We start from the raw sequence: 21,967 nt of genomic DNA, 5'->3' as shown, positions 1-21,967 counted from the left end.
AGCCACCACCCAAACCGCTAAGCCAACACCAGGCTCTAGTTGGCTGATCAATATCCACATCAAGTTTATTGAACAGTTCTTTGACCAAGTCAGCATCTTCAGGAGGATCTTTTTTTCAGGAATCCCACTGATGACGAGGTTGTTCTTTCACAATTCTCTTTCTCCGTACGTTCATGGTACATAAGAGTCAGCTTGTTACGAAGTTTATCTATGCTCATTGACAATCATGGTCCATCTTAAGCTTCGAATTTGTTTCCAAGACATCCACCTTGACATCCAGTTTCCAAGACATCCAGTTTGATTCGATGTGAAAACTTTGGAACATTTTCACACCTGTGAGACTCGTCATCGTGCTCGTTTGACTCATTCCCTCAAACGATCGCTCGGCCTTGCTGTGAGCTTGCCTTGCATCTCCTTTTCCTGCAGCTCTCCAAACTTCCATGTACTGCTAATACCTTTGGCGGAAAAGGTTTCCAATGACTCTTAGGACTTTAACTTTGCCGTTTTAACCATTATTTCCTCGTCCCTCTGATGTTTCGATAACCAAGCCGCGGTATGAGGGACAACACTCTGAGGGAAAACACTCTGAGGGAAAACACTCTGAGGGAAAACACTCTGAGGGAAAACACTCTGAGGGAAAACACTCTGAGGGAAAACACTCTGAGGGAAAACACTCTGAGGGAAAACACTCTGAGGGAAAACACTCTGAGGGAAAACACTCTGAGGGAAAACACTCTGAGGGAAAACACTCTGAGGGAAAACACTCTGAGGGAAAACACTCTGAGGGAAAACACTCTGAGGGAAAACACTCTGAGGGAAAACACTCTGAGGGAAAACACTCTGAGGGAAAACACTCTGAGGGAAAACACTCTGAGGGAAAACACTCTGAGGGAAAACACTCTGAGGGAAAACACTCTGAGGGAAAACACTCTGAGGGAAAACACTCTGAGGGAAAACACTCTGAGGGAAAACACTCTGAGGGAAAACACTCTGAGGGAAAACACTCTGAGGGACAACACTCTGAGGGACAACACTCTGAGGGACAACACTCTGAGGGACAACACTCTGAGGGACAACACTCTGAGGGACAACACTCTGAGGGAAAACACTCTGAGGGAAAACACTCTGAGGAAAAACACCTCACCCCCTGCATCCCGGGGTGTTGGCTTTGTAATCCTCACCGGGGGAGAGATCTTGGGCCATCGTGCGCCGTAGTGGCCGTACAGTGGTGTAATGGGTACGACGTCCGATCGGCTCCTCTCGTACAAGATTCTTTGGGTCTGAGGCAGTCAAGGAGTTCCTTGGAATCGAAACTGGAAAAGTGATTTCGATTCCTGACAGCAGATTCGCTCACGGGCACGTTGTGACAGAAGAGAGCTTGGAGCTTGTTGTTGGCTTCGTGGTTCGGGTGGCTGGCTTTGGATCTTTGTGTTCCTGAGTTCGAGCCCCGTTAACTGCTGAATGAACACCAGGTGGGGTTGACCTCAGCCTGTCATCCTTCCGAGGCCGGCAAAATGAGTGTCCGGTGTATTGGTGAATGGTGGGGAGGGGCACAGCATCAGCGGCAAAAACTGCGCTTCCAAGAAATGATCGCTCTTCCGGCAGCTGACGTCAGAACAGAGCAGGAACTCGCGAGGGAATTCGCGGATTAAACTCGGTCGCCCCCTGCCGCGACCAGCGACAATGACTCAATAGCTACCCACGTGGACAAATATGTGTGGTGTCGGGAGTTACATGAATATTAATGAATTCACGATGAGCCGGAACTGATGAGGAGAAACCCAGTGTGACGTCAGCGGACTGTCACGTGAGTGGAGGCGGAGACACTATTAACAACAGTTGAGCTGGAGGAGTTACGTGTGGGCTGACTTTACCACACAACATAATGGGAACAAAACAAGAACCTCTTTCACCTATCACTGTCAATTTTCCCTTATACCTCGTCGTTGATGACTCTTACGTCATTCAGTTGTGTTGTTTCCATTCAATTATTTGTGGTACGAATATATATCCAATTTATGTCGGCCATTAGGTATAGTTAGCATTAGATTCTTCAATATTTTGTCGCGTGTTATTATTCACATTTACTTCTCACTGATATCGCACGATATAGTCAGATTTTTTAATATTAGCTTTTCGTGCATATTCATTCTGAAAATATTGCTTTAATTTAAACGATGAAGACACGGCATTTAGTGGTCCCAGAATGCCTTTCGGTAAAATGGCTGCCGCTTCTGTGTGCATGTTCCGGGCTCATTGCAATGCTCTTGTTCGAATGCCTCGTTTGACTTTTGGGTACGAATTTGATTGTAGCAGATTTAAGAGAAAGGAGTTTGTGTATAGACTGGCTGAATTGATTTCCCTGTGTTTTGTTTCAAAACATCGCTTACGCCTCGGCCTTTGCGACCCAAAACGATGCTCTTGATTTTATTTTTTTTTACGTTTTAATTTCGACAAACTTGAGCACAGGTTTACTGTATGATTTCCAAATGTTACTTAGTTTATTAAACTACATTTTAAGTCTGAAGTTTCTTGGCATTGCGAGTCTGTTCCGTCATCCTGACGTCAGCAAACCACATGGATTTTTTTTTTTCACCACTATTTTCGTTGTGTCTGTCTGTCTGTGTTTGGTGGTCGCAAGACTACCCTTAATCTCAGGTTTTCCGTATGTCTGTTTGTATGTAATGGACAGCTCTGGAGGCCAGAGGAGTCAACCGATTTTGATGAAACTTGACTGGTAGGTTCATACCAGGATGGAGTTGTATGATTTTGAGCACCGTTGCTATGGACGCCACCGTTGCTTAGCAACGGGATTTTGAAATTTTTGAAAATTTTCTAAAAAAAAAAATTAAAATCAAAAATCGGTTTCCGTGCTTTTATGCACACTATACTCAACCTCTGTCAAAAATTTTCAGCCTGATCCGTCAAAAACTGTGTGACTAGTATGCAATTATATTACCATATGCTTTCACCCCAACGTTCGCCTTGGGATTCCCTAACGTCGGATTAGGGAATCGAACACAAATGATGAATGGACAGTTGCTCGTCATGTTCCTATATGGAATAACGAACGGTTAAAATGCCATTTGATGTGTTCTCTTGTCTACATATTTCAAATTCGCCTTAGTCTAGCGACCACCCATGTCGCCTACCGGCTTGTCTGTCTGTTTGTGACTCTCTCCAGAGCATAGCTCCGTGACGTTTGATGCGATGTTGATGAAACTTGGATACAAGCTTGATATCATGGTCTAGTTTCTTTTTGTATGAGGGGTGTCCCACGCCCACTTGAACTTTTTATTTATTTTTATTTTCGATTTTTTTGTTTTCTCACAATTTCATTTACTAGAGGCTGTGCGTAATGTCTATAAGTACAACATATAAAAAATCCGATTTGATTTGGTCAATTTTGATGGAAGAGATAGGTTTTTACGGTAGGGCTTCCTCAATAATGCCCGCGAACCATCGTCGCCTCCCGGCTTGTTTTCTATCTCATTCACTTAATTCAGTCATTTTTGACCAGTCACTCAATCAGTTTGTGCTTTCCTGTGGTTGTGGTGGTGGTGGTGTTCGCGTGGGTGCAGAAGTTTCACCCGAATGTTGGGAACAGCAACCCAAACCAGCAGCAACAAACTTGGTAACTCTGATTCGAGTGTCGAAAACGCTGCCCCACCCGCGGGTCCTGAACTCGAGCTCAAACCCGAGGCAGCAGAGAAAGCCTTGCTGGAGGAAAAGGTGAAACTTGAAGAACAACTGAAAGAAATGACGGTGAGGTGGAATAAAGCGACATATTCGTGTTGGTGTCCCGCCTCCTTCAGCAGCTCCTCGTAGCTTGGTCTCGCTAGCCCCGGTCAATGTAGTCACTCTTTGTTGATCTTTTTGTGGTTGATATGTCCTCCTTCAGATGTGGTGACTAAAACTGAAAACTACACTCTCAATGAGGCCTCATTGAATTTATGCAATGTTCACACCACCTCTTTTAATATACAAGTGGGCCCGAGCATAAGGTTTGTTGCCTTTCACCAAGGCCAGTGCAGGGATTTACATTCGTGATTACTGCCAAATGATACTACGATTGTTGACATTATTGGTATTAATATATGATTTGTTTTCATGTTGTCATTCTTTTTGTTGTTTGTTTTGTAAATAGAATGCCATGCCGTGGAAGGGCCTATGAAGCTGCCCAATACACCTCAACATGGCGTGTGTTTTAAATGTGGGAGTTCTTCCAGGTTCTTTTGTAAATGGCCTAATCAACTCAGGAGATCATGACTATCTTTAAGCTCCAGTACAACTCTACAAAAAAACATGATGCACACACACACCCACACCTCATCCAGGTATAGTCGATAATGTAGCTATTGTCCTGTCCTGTATCTATTGGTGAGTTTGGGATCCTAGGGTCCTGAGTTCAAATCTTGCTCAGTTGAATTAATGCCAGGTGGGGTTGACTCAGCCTGTCATTCTTCTGAGGTCAGCAAAATAAGTACCAGCTTGCTGGGATGATTGAGCTATTTGAGTATCCTGTGTCAGAGTGGTATATATATATATATATATATATATATATATATATATATATATATATATATATATATATATATATATATATATATATATATATATATATATATATATGAGCCTGGTGTTGGCTTAGTGGTTAGGGTGGTGGCTTGGGATCCCAGTGTCCTGAGTTCAAGCCCCGTTGGCTGCTGAATTAACACCAGGGGGTTGACTCAGCCTGTCATCCTTCCGAGGTCGGCGAAATGAGTGCCAGTGTACTGGTCCCGGTGTATTCCCCGGTTAGAATAGGTATACCATATCCCTGTGTGTCGTAAGAGGCGACCAGGGTTGGCGTCAGGAAGGGCATCCGGCCATAAAACATTGCCTCACAAAAAGCCAAACCCCTGCACAGCAGGGAAAAATGGCTGTAAAAACGGTCATATATATATATATAGAGATATAGAGATATAGAGATATAGAGATATAGAGATATAGAGATATAGAGATATAGAGATATAGAGATATATAGATATATATATGTAACTTTCAATTAGCAATGAATGGTGGATTTTTTTTAATTATTCTCAGGGTTGCAGGCTTGTAAGTGGATCCACAGATCTGAATAATTCCTTGAACTCGTATTGTCATTGACGACAGCCTGGTGTTGGATTAATGGTTAAAGTGGCTGGCTTAAGATCTTCGGGTTTGAGCCTTTGTTGTGCCATTTAAAATAACCAGGTGGGTTGACTCAGCTTGCCATCCTTCTGAGGTCGACAAACGCTTACTGGTAACGGACACCGCATCAACAGTATGGCCGTGCTTCCAGAAATGATGCAACCAGCAGTCACAGGGCTGCATACAAAACAACAACATTCGCACAACATTTTAAGAAAGACAAACTTTCAGAAGTCCCAAAGGTGCTTGATAATTCTCCAGGTAGGCTAGCAGGTTTGAAGGCTGCTCAACCATGTCTTTCATTTTGTACCACAAGTTGAAAACGCAGTTTAAACAGGAGATGCTTCACCAGAATAAGCAGTCAGTTCCAAAGAGTTCAGGAGAATTCTCGAGAGTACAACAGCTCATTTGACATTCATGGTTATCCAAAGGTTAATCACCATTATTAAAAAACGTGTGCCGTGTTCAAGCTTATCCTCCATTATTATGAACTTTTAAACATGGAAAATGAACAACCTATCTCTTGGCATAAGACTCTTCTCCATTCTCCAAACAGTAAAAACTGGAAGTCTGGGCCTGTTTTTATTTTTATTATATACATGGTTTAAGAGGATTACATTAAAAAAAATGTTTTCATTTGAAACAGAAACAAATAAATTCGTTAATTTTGGATTCGGTAGATTTGTTTACCTTCTTCACTCGTTTCTAACAAACACCGACTAATTACACTGAACAACAAAAATTTTTTACTGGAGATGTGTAAAGTGATTTAGACTAATTTGGGTACGCTGATTTCAAAAATCATAACCGTTTTGCTGTATCACGTCAGGACTTTCAGTAACAGAAATATTCCCATTGCCTAGAAGTCAGGATTTCAATGAAATTTACAAAAATTCATTTATTCATTTATTTCATCATGAATGCTTCAAAATTATAGAAATTACAGAAAAACTCCACTAGAATGTAATTAAAAATGCTTTAGGCATTTGGCTTTGTGTTTGTGCTGCTCTGTGTCAGTTTCACGATGCAGGAACCAGCAGAAATCGCCCATCATGTTCGGGTTGTGCCGCCCTTGGTAACGCGTCTCCATGAGTGAAATCTCTTGGTGGAATCGCTCGCCGTGCTCGTCCGAGACTGCTCCCAAGTTGTCAGGGAAGAAGTTCAGGTGCTGGTGTAGGAAATGGATTTTCAGGGACATTCTGGAGCCAAGTTTCCTGAAGGACTCCAGCAGCTGCTGCACTATTTCTTCATAGTTGTCCGCGCGCTCGTTCCCCAAGAAGTTGTCCGTCACAGCTTTGAAGCTCCTCCACGCTGCCAGCTCTTTGGGGTTTAGAGTTGTCAGAAAAGTTTCGTCCTTCATAATCTGTCGGATTTGCGGTCCAACAAAGACACCAGCCTTGATCTTGGCCTCCGACAAGGTGTTGCCAAACTTTTCCTTGAGGTATAAAAACCCACGCCCATTCAGATCCATTGCCCGTACAAAACTTTTCATCAAGCCGAGCTTTATGGGGAGTGGTGGAAGGAAAACCTTGGCTGGGTCGACAAGGGCGATATGCTTCACGTTGTGTCGACCAGGTACATGCTCTTTTCGCTCTTCCCAATCTTTCTTCGTCCAGTGATTCTTGTCGTCTCTGCTATCCCAGAGACAAAAGAAGCACATGTATTTCGTGTAGCCTGACTGCAGCCCGAACAACAGCGCCACCACTTTCAAGTCTCCGCAGATGTGCCAGTTGAAGTCATTGTACTTGATGGAATCAAGCAGCTGCCGCATAGTCTCATAGGTCTCTGTCATGCCGAACGCGTGAGCCAGTGGGACTGATGGTTTCTCGTTGCCATTGTGGAGCAAAACAGCCTTCAAGCTGTTCTTCCCCGAGTCGATGAAGAGGCGCCAGTCTGCAGGATCGTGATCACACCCAAGTTCTTTCAACAGACCGTTGATGTCACTGCAGAATGTCATCGTGTCTTCCATCTCAAAGAACTCAGCCATGTCTCTGTGACGTGCTCTGAACAAGGATATCTTGGTGTTAGGTTCAAGTAGATTCCACTGCTGCAGCCTTGATCCAAGCAGCTCTGCCTTCGCCTTTGACAGCGAGAGATCTCTTACAAGATCATTTAAGTCTCCCTGGTTCAGAAGGTGTGATTCTTGAGTGTCGGGTTCAAAAGGTTCATCATCACCATCCTCTTCACCACTGCTTACAGCTATGTTCTGATCAGCTGGAGGTGTTGGAACGGGGTTCTCGTCATCATGAGGCACAGCTTTATGAGCAGAGACGCAGTCAGCCTACTTGATGTGACCTTTATTCTTCTTGTTGAAGCCGGCGATGCTTGTGCAGCAGAAATAACAATCATCATGATGATTCTGCGGCTCACGCCATATCATGGGCACCGCAAATGGCATGCTCGCGTGCTTGCCCACCAACCACTGAGTCAAGGTTGTGTGACAGCTTGTGCAGCAGATGTGTGGTGCCCAGCTCTGTTCTTGGTCCCCCACCATACACCCGAAGTAGTGAAAGTAGGCGGCCTTCATTTTCACTTCTGTAGATATACTTCGCTGTTGATCTTTTTTGGTATACCGACCACAGACATAACAGAAGTTGTCAGGATGATTGGTACAGGAACGCCTACTCATCTTTATCTGAAAGAAAGAAATATAACACAAGTTAACAACAATTGTACGAAATAGACATGTTAAAGACATATGTAAATTTCATTGAAATCCTGACTTCTAGGCAATGGGAATATTTCTGTTCCGGAAAATCCTGACGTGATACAGCAAAACGGTTATGATTTTTGAAATCAGCGTACCCAAATTAGTCTTGATCACTTTACACATCTCCAGTAAAAAAAAAAATTTGAAATTTGTTGTTCAGTGTTATCAGAGTTGGTTAAAATCTGTGACTTTCGATTTTTATCATGGTCACTAAAACAATGGTATAATATTGATAGGAGAGGAGATTGGGACCATACTCTGTGCCTAGCGTTGATGCTGCCTAAGCAGTCTCCTTGGTTATTGAGCACAACCCTGGATATGTTGCCACTCCGACACAGTATACCAGCATGCTGGCACTCATTTTGCTGACCTCGGAAGGATGATGGGCCGAGTTAACCCTACCTGGTATTAATTCAACAGCTGAGCGGGATTTGAACTCAGGACCCTAGGATCTCAAGTCCACCACTCGAACCATTAAGCCAACACCAGGCAGATAATATTGATCGGATGACATTTAAGATCACATTTTACTTCTGTTTCTGCACTTTCATGTTTAAAATTAGGTGACATTTAGTGGAAGATAAGTAGCACACGTTTCGTGGAGGGAGGCTTCCATGAGTTGCCAGGGAGTTTTTGTTCTTCACAACTTTACCTCCCATAGGAATTTTTTTTTCAACTGCAGTTTGAGTACTGTACTACCTGCTAAGAGAATGAGAGGGGGTGTTACTATCAGTTTATTAAATATGATGAAATTATTGATGTTGATGCAAATGTGGCAGTTTAGAAGTCAGTGAAAAGTTTTAATTGCTCCAATGAATGCAATCTTCTTCAAGATCATTCATATAATTGGGGAATGTTTATGCCTTCAACTCTAATCTGGATAAACTAATTGATAAATTATTCACTTGCATTTTAATCAAATTTAATCCTCTATGATGATTATGATTATGTGCCATACTCCTTGCAAAGTGTTGGTACTTCTGCAGCAGTTTCTTTCCAAGGGTTATGCTGGGTGGTTTGCCATTGCTTTAAGCATCATATAACTGGAGTTACTTTGAAAAATTGTTGTCCTGCTTTGCCAGCAAAAATTGTGTTCAATTGTAGCTCATTATTGGAGAGTGTATTGAAGTGCCATTTCTCACCACAGGACCGCTATAAGAGAAGTTTGGCAGACATGGAGAACATGAGAATGAGGGCTCAAAAGATGGTGGACGAAGCAAAGTTGTATGGTACGTGGGCTTTGTTGGATCATTTGAATCCAAAAAGTTTTTGTTTTTTAATCTCTTGTAATTGCATTTCAGGGTTGTCACAAAAGTTATTTTTACAGTCAGGCCCTTTTGTATGATTTTATTTATATTTTCTTGGTATTTACATTCTGAGTTTTGGATCGAAAGTTGTTAATGAAGCAAACTCTCTTTTACAAAAAAACAGGGCAAAATATCCTGGTCGCGAAATAAAATTTGGCATCAACATTACTCATGCCTGTTTTCACATCATTTCAAAAGTGAATGTTGAGCTTTTCAATGCAGCACGAGAAGCAGCCGCCGTAAATGGGACACGGACAGACACCATAGTTCACAATGTACAGTGTCCATATTGAATTGAAACAACATTGAACCCTTATAACTGTTTATGTATTAATTTTGTGTGTGAAGTGCAAAGTGTACTCCACAAAGGTGCTCCACATCTCCACAATGGATGTTCTTCAGCTGAAGGAGCGCATTACAGCAGCAGTGGCCACTGTAACCTCAGAGATGTCGGAAAATGAGTACCGTTGTGACTTCGTGCTACGAATGGTGCACATGTTGAATATTTACTTGAACGTACCCTCATGTACACAAATGATATGTACCCATGTACCAAATGAAACTCAAGCATACTGACTAGTTGTGTGAATATTTCTCTGTTTGCATTAGTCAATAAAAATTATGAGGCTTCAAAGTTTTCAGTTCAAAATGGACACCCTATGTAATCGATGACTTGCTTCCCTTCCATGGAACTTCAACACAGACTATTTTGCCCATGAAGCCTGTACAATGGTTGGCAACTTGAATTTTTTTTGTATACAGAGTCAAGGTTGGTGGAAGAGCTAGAACATTGAATGGATCATGATGCAACAGGACAAAATGAACAGTAGCGAGGGTAGGGAGAGACACCTACAGTGAAGTTGAAGGACAAAATAGAGGGAGAATCGGACAAACAATGGGGTTGGGAGGAATGGGGGTAGACAGGATGAATACAGAAGGAAATTTCTCCCTCCTCCCCCCCCCCCACTTCCCAACCAATCCTCCCGATCTCCCTCTTTCCCTCCTACCCCCACTTCTCTTTCTTTCCTTCCTCTCCCACTCCCTGTCTCTCCTCCTCCACCTTCCCTACCCGCCTCTCCCTTCCCTCTTTATATAGTCAGGTTCCTTGTGTCCATAATTTTACGTTCGTTGGAATTTTTTGGAGAGCTAACCCCAACATTTTTGGAAAGCTTAAGCAATACCAAAACAGAAAATCCATCTTTCACATTTTTTCAATGCATATAATGTGGTCAAATAGGTCGTTTTGGGGTAAAAACCCGTTTTTTTTATTTCAGCTCTGAAAATTCAAAATTAATCGCAAGCAAGCAACTGATGATGCATAATTGTTAACTAGAGGACAGTTCTTAATATAGAATACATCTATCTGTATTTTGAGCAATGGTTGCCATGGAAACGGCTATCATTTTGTCACATTACCGTTTATGTAATGTATTGCTTTCAAATCTTGAAACAAGTAACGCATGAATATGGTGATCAGTGAAATGTACTTAATGTCAAATATGAGTTTGTAGCCAATTGGCATCATTGCCATCGTGGTCATGCCGTTCAATGTTTGAGTCCTCGTCATTCTCACACAAAGTGCTGCACATGTAAAGATCAGTGCATGTTAAGTTCTTGGCCCTGCAGGAACATTTCTGTGATGAACGTTCTGTCTTGCACTGGCACCTTATCATCTCGATAATTGCCTTTGGTTCAGGGAGAATGTCTTTTGTCAGTTTGAGTTGACCACTCGTGTCCTTGTGATAGCCATTCTTTAATGGATCAAGAAATGTTTGTTGAGAAATTGCTGCTTGACCCCAAATGTATGCCTGGATATGTACCCGCATGATATGCTGCCTCAGAGCACCGACAGTTGGTGGTAACTTGTCATTCTCAGCCATGTTCTTACAGAAGAGATGCCACCGAAATTCAGGGATGCTGGAAATATTGACACCACTTGGACAATAACCTGAACAGACAAATCTTGCTAAAGTTGTGTATTGGTCCTCTGACAGTTCAGCATCCTTACAGAGCATAGCAAAGGCATCTACTATGTCGTCATCGGCTTTCAAGTAGCACTGGACCCACTTTGCCTTACCATGTCGAGTGAACTGCCCAGTATTATCGGCACCGGTGAATGCGTGGGAGGCTGGCAATGCCTGAGCTCTCTCCTCACCTAGGGCCTTCCAGATTGGCTCGATTTTGACAATGCTAGATGCCATTGAGATAGATGTGTGTCTTGGCAGTAGATGATAGCTTGCTATGGCAAGAACCAGAACATCCATATCAGGTGAGAATATCGTCAGCTCAATATCTCCCGTGTGTTGCTGTGATGCAGCTATTGCTTGCTGAATCATCAACGTATCGGCCTCCTCATGGTTATTCGCCTCAAATTGGAGACCCCTGTTGCTCGACGTCCGCCCAGATGCCGAAACGACTACCACCTTTGTTGAATCGCGGTTGTATTCTAGAGTTTTCTCTGCCAAATACTCCGTCAGATCAGCCTTGGTTTGATCATGGGACAGAAAGACTCATCGTGATGTGTTTGATACTGGTATCATCCTTGACCTGATATTGGGCTGATGCCTTTCCTTGACGTCGTTTGTCTCTCTTGTTGTGCTCTTGAGGAAATCTTGCTTGTATGTATCAAAAACAAGAATTACATAGTCGAAGCCTCTGGTCAGACTCATCACCCTATCATTGAAACATTCACTGAGGTCCTTCACTGTCACAACCATTGCTGGTTTCTTGGTAATTTTCTGGACAACTACCATTCCATCCATGGCTGCGACCTTCATGCTAGTACTGCCATCAATTACAGCATCAGCGGGTGCTGGTTCCATGTGTGTGGCATCAAGCTCATCTTCTGGCAAAGACGGTTCCTTGTTGGCAAACTTCTCCAAGTTGTGGATTAGCTTCGACTTGTCGGTGCATGACAGTAAGCTACCGTTTGGTGCAAACAGGGCCCTCGGTGTCACAGTGAATTCAAAGTTGCCAATTGCATCCTTCTGGTCGACGTCCCTGCTGGATCTGGAGAGTACCATCAGTCTACCATACAAATCCTTGGTTTCTTTTAGATCTACTGTCTTGTCCCTGATCTTGATTGCTTGTGTTGTATTGCCAGACATGTACATTCTGTTCTTCTCCTTCTTCACTGGCGCCCATAGGCTGACATCACCATTGATCCGTTTAGCAACAAAATCTTCATAGAGATTCTGTCCCGTTTCATCAATGTTCAGTATCTGTGGTACAAATTCTTCTGGCACATAAGTGTGGGTGACCACATTGAAGAGCTGGTTACCCCCCTCAACTTCAAATGGATTTTCATGACTAAGTATGGCAGCCTTGATTCAGTCAATTGCATTGTGTTCACGCTTGACGACACTTGGAGACAGGCCATGGTGCTCAGTGATCTCACTTTCCTTCAGACCAAACTGTCCCTTAAACTCGCAAGACAGGCGTGACAGTTCAGGTGCAGCCAATAAGAATCGCTGTCTGGCATTTGCATTATTTGATATGCCAATCAGACCAGAGTGAACCTTCAGCAACCTGTTCAGATTCAACAGCGTGGTGCTCCGATCGATACAAATGGGATAGTATTCTTGGTGACCGAAATATTTCCTGCTTCGAGCTCCCTCCAGGTCTCTGGATGGCTGGTCTTAAGCGCATACATGTCAGATATGTACCTTGGCCAGAGCCGCTTGTACTTGATTCTGTCCATGGCAAAACATAACTTGCTGAGTTCTTCACCGGCTTGAAGATGAAGGTTTAAGTCGGCATTCCGCGATGCTGCAACAAAATGCAGAATTGCCTTGAACATGGCATTCTTTGAGTGGCTGGCCTCCCATTCCTGAAGTCTCTCAAACAAGTTCTCATTGATGATTACTTTGAGCAGACAGTTGCTGGCTTGCTGCACTGATTCAGCTTTCAGTGCTTTGTCATGTTCTCCACAAGCAGTTTGAACTGTATCCGTTGCAACAACGCAGACTTCTTTGAGATGCAGATTGTCCTTGAAGAATTCTTCTATTGCCATTTCAGAGTGCGCCACATACGAGTATATGTGAGCTTGAAGTGAGCGTTTGTAATGGGTGCATTTCAGAATCTGTCTTGTGGTTGCAGATCCATACACATCGGCTTCCATCCAAGCATCGTCTATGCCAGAGTTCTCTATGGATGCACCCAGTCCTCTCGGTGCAGCCATGATGACATGTAGCTCTCCCAATCTGGGAATGATTATGCCTTTTAAGTCAGGCCGAGCATCCAGTAGCTGAATTACCTTCTCATAGAGAGCCAAGTTACAGGAAATGGCAGTCGGGGTGATCTTTCCCAACAGCAAGCTCTTTAAATCTGCGACATTGTTTTAACACAGTCATTAGCGTTAACCACTCATGTGCTATCTCAGGCATCAGAGGCAGAGCTCCGATCGGCGTCACCAACAACAGGCGTGTTGGAAGGAGAGAGTTGTAGCCAGCCCAACAAGGGAGTTTTGTAAGATTCCTTTCTGTGTTTGTTCTGGAGAGAGCCAACGCTAAGACACATCCCAGGTGTGTCAGCTGGTCGTGTTTGTCAACCCCCGTCTTATTGACTGAACTCAACCATACCTTGTCAGAGGACGATGACCCTGTAACCAGTTTTGGCTTGTTACATGGTATTATTTCTGTATGATGCGGAGTGACAGTCAAGTTTCGTTTCGTTGCTTCTGTGATTTGTAGAGGGGGTGCTATCATCTCTCCAGCACCATCTGCCTTCTGAAACACTACTATAATGGTTCCATGAGTTGTCTTTGCCATTATGAGTATCCTCAGCAGTCAGTATTGTCGAAGCCAAAGACCGGAAGTCGTCCACGCTTGAGAATTGGTGGAACATACAGTCCTTGGAATAGTGTGGTATTTTTAACCACAGCATTTGCAATCGATGTCTCAAGAAGCAAGATACGGCTGTATGGAACGCAGTACTCCTGTGCACTGAGAAGGTCTACCATCTTTTTATTCCTTGTGTCATGGTGGACGGCTCGAGCCGTACCGATAACATTAGGATTTTCCCTTTGACGTTGCAGACGGAATAGAGCAGATTCGTTCCGTGGTTTGTACATTGCCTGCCTCCTAGACTTGAGGCCATATATGATGGTTTGGCTTACAGTTAATACTGATCTGTCCACAACATTTGTCCGTGCTTCTGATTGCATCTCTTCCCCTGGGCCAAGCATTATCCAACGTACCATTGCTGATATTGAACAACAGACACAGCAATGTTTCATTGCACAGATGGCCGTTTCCATGGCAAACAACTGTTCCAATACTTGAAAATCATAATACTTGTGTGCCAAGTTAGTCATGGTCACTATATTTAAGAATTATTTAGGCCATCCGATGGAAAATATAATTTTTAAATATATATATATATATATTAAAAAATGGCAATTGACAGTTAAAATGCAACATTTTATTATCTTATAATATCCATTGTTAGCCATTTGACAGTAATCCATCAGTTGTTTATTTTGTATTGTTTCAGATTTTTATAAATTGGAATTCAAAAAAAAGCGTTTTTCACCCCCAAAACGACCTTTCCAAAAGTTGAAAAAATGTGAAACATCATTTTTTTATTTAAATAGATTTTAAACTTCTCAAAAATATGTTGGTTTTCTACTCCAAAAAATTCCAATGAAATTACACAAGGAACCTGAATTCAGAATCTGTCTTGTGGTTGCAGATCCATACACATCGGCTTCCATCCAAGCATTGTCTATGCCAGAGTTCTCTATGGATGCACCCAGACCTATCAGTGCAGCCATGACGACATGTAGCTCTCCCAATTTGGGAACGATTATGCCTTTTAAGTCAGGCCGAGCATCCATTAGCTGAATTACCTTCTCATAGAGGGCCAAGTCACAAGGAATTACACAAGGAACCTGTCCATGTTCTATCCTTTTTAAACGGTTTTAATTTCCTTTTCAGTTTTTTTTTTTCCTTGGTTTCGCTATTCAGTTACTTTTATTTGATGTACTCATTGTTGAGTGCCTGAGCAAGGGTTATACTGGGTGGTTTGCCATTGCTTTCCCAGCAGTAGTTGAGATAGGAATTTGTAATTTGGCCATGGTGCCGGCGATAGCTCACCCACTCTTCGTGAAGGACACTGTGGGGATCTTAACATCCATTGACTAATGTCGGAAGACAGGACGCCCAGTTTAATGGCCACCTTAGGAATGACACATACATTGATTCACCCAGTCTGTGAAACACCAGGATGACATTTTATAGCTGGGCCAAGATTCAAACCTAGGCTAGACAGCTTAGAGGTGAGTGTGGGTACCTCCAGATCATCCTATCGACCAAGGTTGTATAGTAACACTGTTAAACAAACTGCTATTCTATGTTGTATTTATACGTTAAAAATTTACATTTATAAAAGCCAAATCCAAAAATTACCCCCGTGTGGGGGGTGACGGTCATCTCTATAATGTTTTTTTCCTATCATAATCGATGAACCGTTGCCAGATATCTCCTAAAATGACAGACTCGATCGGTTTTGAAAATGGCGACTTTCACAACTTTCATGACCTCATGACCTTGATCCTGACCTCAAATCCGGGAAAAATATGTCGTTGAGCATCACTCATAGACCTCTACCCACATACCAAATTTCATCAACATCGGAAGTAAAAAGTTTTCTTTGTACCGGGAGGTGTTTTTGACCATCTTCCAGGTTACGTGGCGGCCAAACGGGACGGAAATTCAAAAATCTGTCTGGTTAGGTACAAGATAATATTTTTTACTATCATAATCAATAAACAGTTGCCGAATATCTTGTAGAATTGCAGACTAGATCAGACTACTAGTAGGTTTTGAAAATGGCGATTTTTAGAAATTGCGTAACCTCGTGACCTTGACCCTAACCTTGAACCAGGACAAAAGTTATATCGTTGTGCAACACTCATCGACCTCTCCCCACATACTAAGTTTCATCAAGATCGGAAAGAAAAATTGTTGACGGACGGAGATACGGACATTTGGTCTGGCTTTATTAGGTCGTCTCGGTAGAGATGACCTAAAAAGGTCGCTACTGGTGTCCCTGGAAGGTGTAAACTAATAGCAGGCATAATTACCTTTAAAAGAGTTGGAACCATTTTACCTCTGTTCCTTGGAAACCATTATTTATTTTATTGGGTTCGAAAGAAATTGCTTTTTCCTAATTTGTTTCCGATTTCACTAAGATTTTGACATTTATTTAGGCTATGAGCTCCAATCGTCAAATGTGGAATCAGATTTCGAACATCAGCTTTTAATAAGCCAATACGATACAGTAATCTTGCCAGGAGCCAATCGCATTGCACCTAGTCTCACACAGCCAATCGGCATAACAGCTTACGGATGAACGGATCACCATCTCTGTGATATCGGCTGCCTTTCAAAATCCTGCAGCTGAATTTTTTTTTTTTTGTCCTTGACAAAATTAAATCAAAATGCAGGTATATTGGGCTCAAGACATTTAAATCCATTGCAAATTAAACAAGACAGAGCATTTGACAATGCCGAGCCGAGCCAGGTTACGTAGATTGTCTTTCAAAAACGAAATTTACAACCCTATTTTTGTGTGTGTGTGTGTGTGTGTGTGTGTGTGTGTGTGTGTGTGTGTGTGTGTGTGTGTGTGTGTGTGTGTGTGTGTGTGTGTGTGTGTGTGTGTGTGTGTGATGTAATTACCTCTGCCACCAAAGAAGGTTATGTTTTCACCCCTCGTTGTCTATTTACTTGTCTGTCTGAGCAGGATATCTCAAAGTTGTGGAGATGTTGGATGCTTGAAAAGGATGAATTGATTAGATTTGGGTGAAGATCCACATCTAAATATTAGAAGTTTCAAGTGATTCTTCACTATTAAGAGATATGGCTAAAAACGATATACTGTCTTGTACGATATCTGAAAGTGTCAGGCTATTACAAAACTTGGTGGATGAGTTGGGTAAGAGACAAGAACAATCTGATTAGATTTTGGTTTCGGTCTGGATGCAGATCTTGCTTATCAGTGGGATACAAAATGTAAACTGTTCAGCTCGGCGGAGGTAAGCGTGCTACTGAATCCTGGTTTGTTTGTTTTTCACACCTGAGAAGGAACAAGATATAGGTGTGAACAGACACCCTCAGGAATGGGTGTGGTAACAGACACGATCCACGTTCAAGGCATAAATTAAGTTGTTTCAAAGACTACATTTGGTATGGTTAGCAAAGACAACTGTTACAATTTCATGATTAAAGAAAAACTATTATGAGCTTTCAACTGCAGAGCTTGATGGGGTACATCAATTGTTCAGGCCCAGTCACACCTTGACGTTTTAGCCAGCTTATGCCGTTTTTTGAATAAAATTGTCTAAAACGCTGGCACACGTCGAATACGTTATGGGTAAGTTTTGGAAACTGAGAGCACGCTGAAAAACACTGCCATACGTCGTAGTATGCTGGCTTTCATCGTTGTACTTTGCGGTTGTCCTCAAATTTTAGCATGCTTGAAATTTTACGACTTATGCCAGCGTATGACTCACAAGTTCCGCTACGCTGGCCATAAGTTGTAGGCACATTATGCGATCGTTGACACACGTCACTTTTAAGTTGCTCATAAATCGAAACATGTCGAGGTAATGTTTAGCGTACCAGAAACTTATTTCTAACCTATGAGTAACGTGTTGTAGGCACGTTACGCGATCGTTGACACACGACCACACACGTTACTTGTAAGTTACTCATAAGTCGAAACACGTCAAGCTAATGGTTAGCGTCAGTGTTCCAGACTCCCTGTTTTTTTTTTTTTTGTTTTTTTTCTTCGGTATGACGGTGATGTTGACACTTCGATTTCTAGTGCGGTTATGATTTAAATCATTGAGCGGCAGCCTATTAATTATATTATATTATAACCGCACAAGAAATCGAAGTGTCAACATCACCATCATACAGAAGAAGAAGAAGAAAAAAAATCAGGGAGTCTGGAACATTGACGCTAACCATTACCTCAACGTGTTTCGACTTATGAGTAACTTACAAGTAACTTTTGTCGACGTCTGCCAACGATCGCATATCGTGCGTACAACTTATTCCCATCGCATGCGGAATGTGTGAGGAATACGGCAAGTACGTCATAAAATTTTTAACACGTTTAAAATTTCAAGACGTACTCCACTTACTACGACGTATGGTAGCGTACTTTAGCGTTCGATTCACATATACCAAACTTACCCATACCGTATTCGACGTGCGCCAGCGTTTTAGACGCATTTTTCAGAGGTCGGCATATGCTTGCAAGATCGCCAAGGTGTGACTGCGATGTTGACACTTCCATTTCTCCGGCGGTTATGATTTGAATCGTTGTGCGGCAGCCTTTTAATAGGCTACGCCACGTGATCGTTGGCGATACGTGCAGCACACTATGCATAAGTTAGACCATCGTTGGGCATAGGTTGTGAACGCCAACAACAGGCTAAGCATTCGTTGGTATAAATTATCTATAAGACAACGAAACGTTCTGTGTCCGTTACTAATATGTTATGCATATGACCAACTCGTTATGAATACGTCCGAATCTTTAAAAAAAAAAACATCAAAAGTTCAGCGTAAGCCAGCGTTTTGCATACATTTTGATACGTTGCCATTGCTGGTTAAAACGTCAACGTGTGACTGGGCCTTCAGATCTGAGAATGAATGATCTATATTAAAGTGGATCTGTAACTCTCCAGAAAATCGTTTATTTATTTGCTGATGACTCCACCCTCTGTCATGACATCCCTCATCCTTCAGACAGGCAGGCTTCAGCCCCTTTCCTCTCTTCAGACCTTTACAGAATCACAAGCTGGTCAAACACATGGAATATGTCTCAATCCTGACAAATCTCACTATCTCTTTCCGAAAGGACCGTCTGGCAAACCCTATCTACTTTCTTAACAATCCTCTTGAGGAAGTTGTCAATTCAAACTCCTGGGTCTCACTATCAGACATGATCTTTCTTGGATAAAGCACATTTCAAAGTTGACCTCCAAAGCCAGTCACCAATTTATGTATGCAATTTTTATTTTTTTTAATCTGTACACACACCGTTACACACATTTATAATAGCTTCTCTCACCCCTTTCAGAACAGGTGAGGCCAATATAATCTCTATTGGTCATTGATTGCAGGCATGTGAATTTTTTTCCACAGGTATTCAGAGCTTCTGCAAAGATTTACTGGAGGTGGCAGACATTCTGCAGGCAGCGACAACAAGTGTGCCAAGTGAGGCACTCGACAGTGGCAATGCTCACCTCAAGGGGCTGCACGAAGGCCTGTGTCTTACTGAAAGCCAGCTCCAGAAGGTATTCACAAAGCATGGCCTTGTTACTCTGAATCCTTTGGGGGCCCGCTTTGACCCTTATGAGCATGAGGCACTGTTCCACGCACCGGCCGAGGGTCGCGAGTCAGGCACCGTAGCCGTGGTCACCAAAATTGGTTACAAGCTCCATGGACGCACGCTCCGGCCAGCTGTGGTCGGTGTGGTCAAAGCACCCTGAGGCATGCGGTCATATACCTTGCCTTTTGCCATCTTCTGGGAATTTTAAGAAGTACCATAGTTGAATGGTACAACTTCGGAAGTTATACATGTCAGATGCTGCATGTCAGATTGGTTCGGAAGATAGTTCAACTGGGAAGTTGTTTGCAGATATAATAAAATTTGGTTTGAGTTTGAGATCTTTTTTTTTTTTTCTCCACCCGAAGGGGAGGGTTGAGGGGAGGAGAGAAGAGATTGAAATTGTCAAGATTGTTTAGTTTTCATTTATCTACCTATGTTTGATTTTGATGTTATTTTGTAAAATGTGAGCAATGTACATGCATTCCCAAGGACCATCGGGTACCTGTTTTTATTTTTTTTTTGAAGTTGTGGGAATACGTGATTTATGGATCAATGATGGATGCATATAAGGAAAGCCTCAATCACACAGAACTTTCTTTACTATGGTCTGATTTCCATCCAGATGCTTTTATGGAAAGGTCGAATTGGCTAAGTTGAATTGGCTAATTGGCTAAGGATCATTTTTATTAATTTCTTTTGAAACAAATGTCCTGGTTTACTCTTGCCAGGGTGGTGAATATGTAAAAAAAAACCAACAAACTATCAGTCTGAACCTACTGTTTGTAGATGTTACTGCACATATTTAAGGGTTTGGTATATCAGTTTATATACCAAGAGATAATTACTAGTTTTGAGATTTAAATATTTCTTTTGCTTTGTGGACTAATATTGAAATGGCTATGCACCTGCACAGTCAGTGTTATTTCATGGTACCTGCTTTCCAATAGTTCATTGGTGGAAGTGCAAGTGTGTTGAAGGTATATATATATATATATAATCTTATTACAGCAACTAAATATCCTGAAGTTTGCAGGCAGCTGTTCATGAGGAATGTAAAAGGAAGAAACAACAAAGTTATTGGATCAAAAATAAAATGAAAGTTTGGCTGTTTTCAAAGCCAACTGTAAACTTTCATGTGCATGTATTTTGGAAGTATTGGTGGTTCATATTGTTGTGGCAAGAACGACCGTGAGGTGGGAAAATTACGTGTCTCCACCAGACTCCCTGGAATTGTAGGCCGTCACTTCAGATAATTCCATGAGCCACGGGTCGCAGAACTGACCGTGGTCGCCAATATCTCGATCGTGTGGCGTAGGGTTATTTGTCTCGAGCCAAAGTACCTAAGTATCCACGCAATCTCATCTTCTGGGGATCCACGCCCTTGGGACACCTGGTCGAACTGGATATACTCTACTGGCAGCGGTAAATTCACACTACCGCTTTGCAACCTACCTTTCCGGCTCGTTGCAGTCGAGCGGTGCCTGCCCAGGACATCCCGGCTGTGATAGACCAATTACCGGGGATGAAACCCCGCTTATACTCAGAACATGCTGGACCAATATAAGAAGGGACAGAAACGGACTGGGAACATTTCTAATAAAAGGTTTATTAACAGTAAAAAGACACAGGCAAGACAACGTGGATATGCAAGGAATATTTACAAGGATTCAAGCACTTACACAGTTCTACTTAGACGGGCCCACACGCAGACACACACACAAAAAGAAAAGAAACAGAGTTCTTTATTGGACCCTCCAGCCGATGAGAGAGAGAGAGAGAGAGAGAGAGAGAGAGAGAGAGAGAGAGAGAGAGAGAGAGAGAGAGAGAGAGAGAGAGACGAGCTGGGGGTCAGAGTCCGGATGAGTACCTGGCCATTGAAGGAAGGGAGTCTCTGTAATGCGGCACCTGCTAAAGGTCGTTAGGGCACAGTCCGGGAGTTCGTGCAAGACTCATGGCTCGTGGGGCGAATAGTCGGGGTCAACAGAACTCCTCAATAGCCACCGCGAACAAACTCGGCCGCTCCTCTCAGCCACCGTGAAAACTCGACATTCCTCTCTACAGAACTCCCTGCTGAGGATCGTGTCGTAACTTTTATGGACCTCCCTCAGCGGGGAAGGGCCTCGGTGAAACTGATGTCACTGTTCGCCCCGATTGGTCGGGGCTTCCATGGATCCGCCCTTTCTGGGTGGGATTTTGGCCAGGCCGGAAAAACCCGTTCGCTCTTCTGCAGACTCGCTAAAAAGCACCCACCACCAGATTGAATTGGGACGCTGGAGGAAACGGCAAGGAACGGCTGCAAGAACCTGCCTTGGCAAGTCAGTGCTTGTAGACAGCGGGTGGGTCGTGGTTTGTGAGGGGCCGAGTGGTCATGCAGATGGCTTGTTGGTTGTTCGGTGGATGTAAAGATTTAATAACCTAACTAAAAAAAGAAGTC

At 42.8% G+C, this 21,967-nt stretch overlaps 2 protein-coding genes across 2 annotated transcripts in view; one reads left to right on the top strand and one right to left on the bottom strand.

Moving 5' to 3' along the window:
• Positions 1-1,613, bottom strand: part of LOC147016044 (uncharacterized) — a 34,605-nt gene extending 32,992 nt beyond the window's left edge. Inside the window, exon 1 of the mRNA XM_085848732.1 lies at positions 1,182-1,613. Coding sequence (XP_085704858.1) covers positions 1,182-1,203 — 22 coding nt within the window. The 5' untranslated portion in view covers positions 1,204-1,613. The remainder of the gene's footprint in view (positions 1-1,181) is intronic.
• Positions 1,614-2,177: 564 nt separating this feature from the next.
• GRPEL1 (GrpE like 1, mitochondrial) lies at positions 2,178-20,677 on the top strand. The gene is made up of 4 exons (XM_085848722.1): positions 2,178-2,295; positions 3,582-3,765; positions 9,030-9,111; positions 19,347-20,677. Exons 1-4 carry the CDS (start codon positions 2,207-2,209, stop codon positions 19,691-19,693), a joined length of 702 nt encoding a protein of 233 aa, XP_085704848.1. The 5' UTR covers positions 2,178-2,206; the 3' UTR covers positions 19,694-20,677.
• Positions 20,678-21,967: the final 1,290 nt, after the last annotated feature.

Source organism: Eptatretus burgeri, chromosome 12 (genome assembly GCF_056783735.1).
Source record: "Eptatretus burgeri isolate ZD-2024b chromosome 12, Ebu_testis_v1, whole genome shotgun sequence".
Taxonomy (NCBI): Eukaryota; Metazoa; Chordata; class Myxini; order Myxiniformes; family Myxinidae; genus Eptatretus; species Eptatretus burgeri.
The sequence above is the reverse complement of the archived record's forward strand: the minus strand, read 5'-3'. Positions and strand labels throughout refer to the sequence as shown.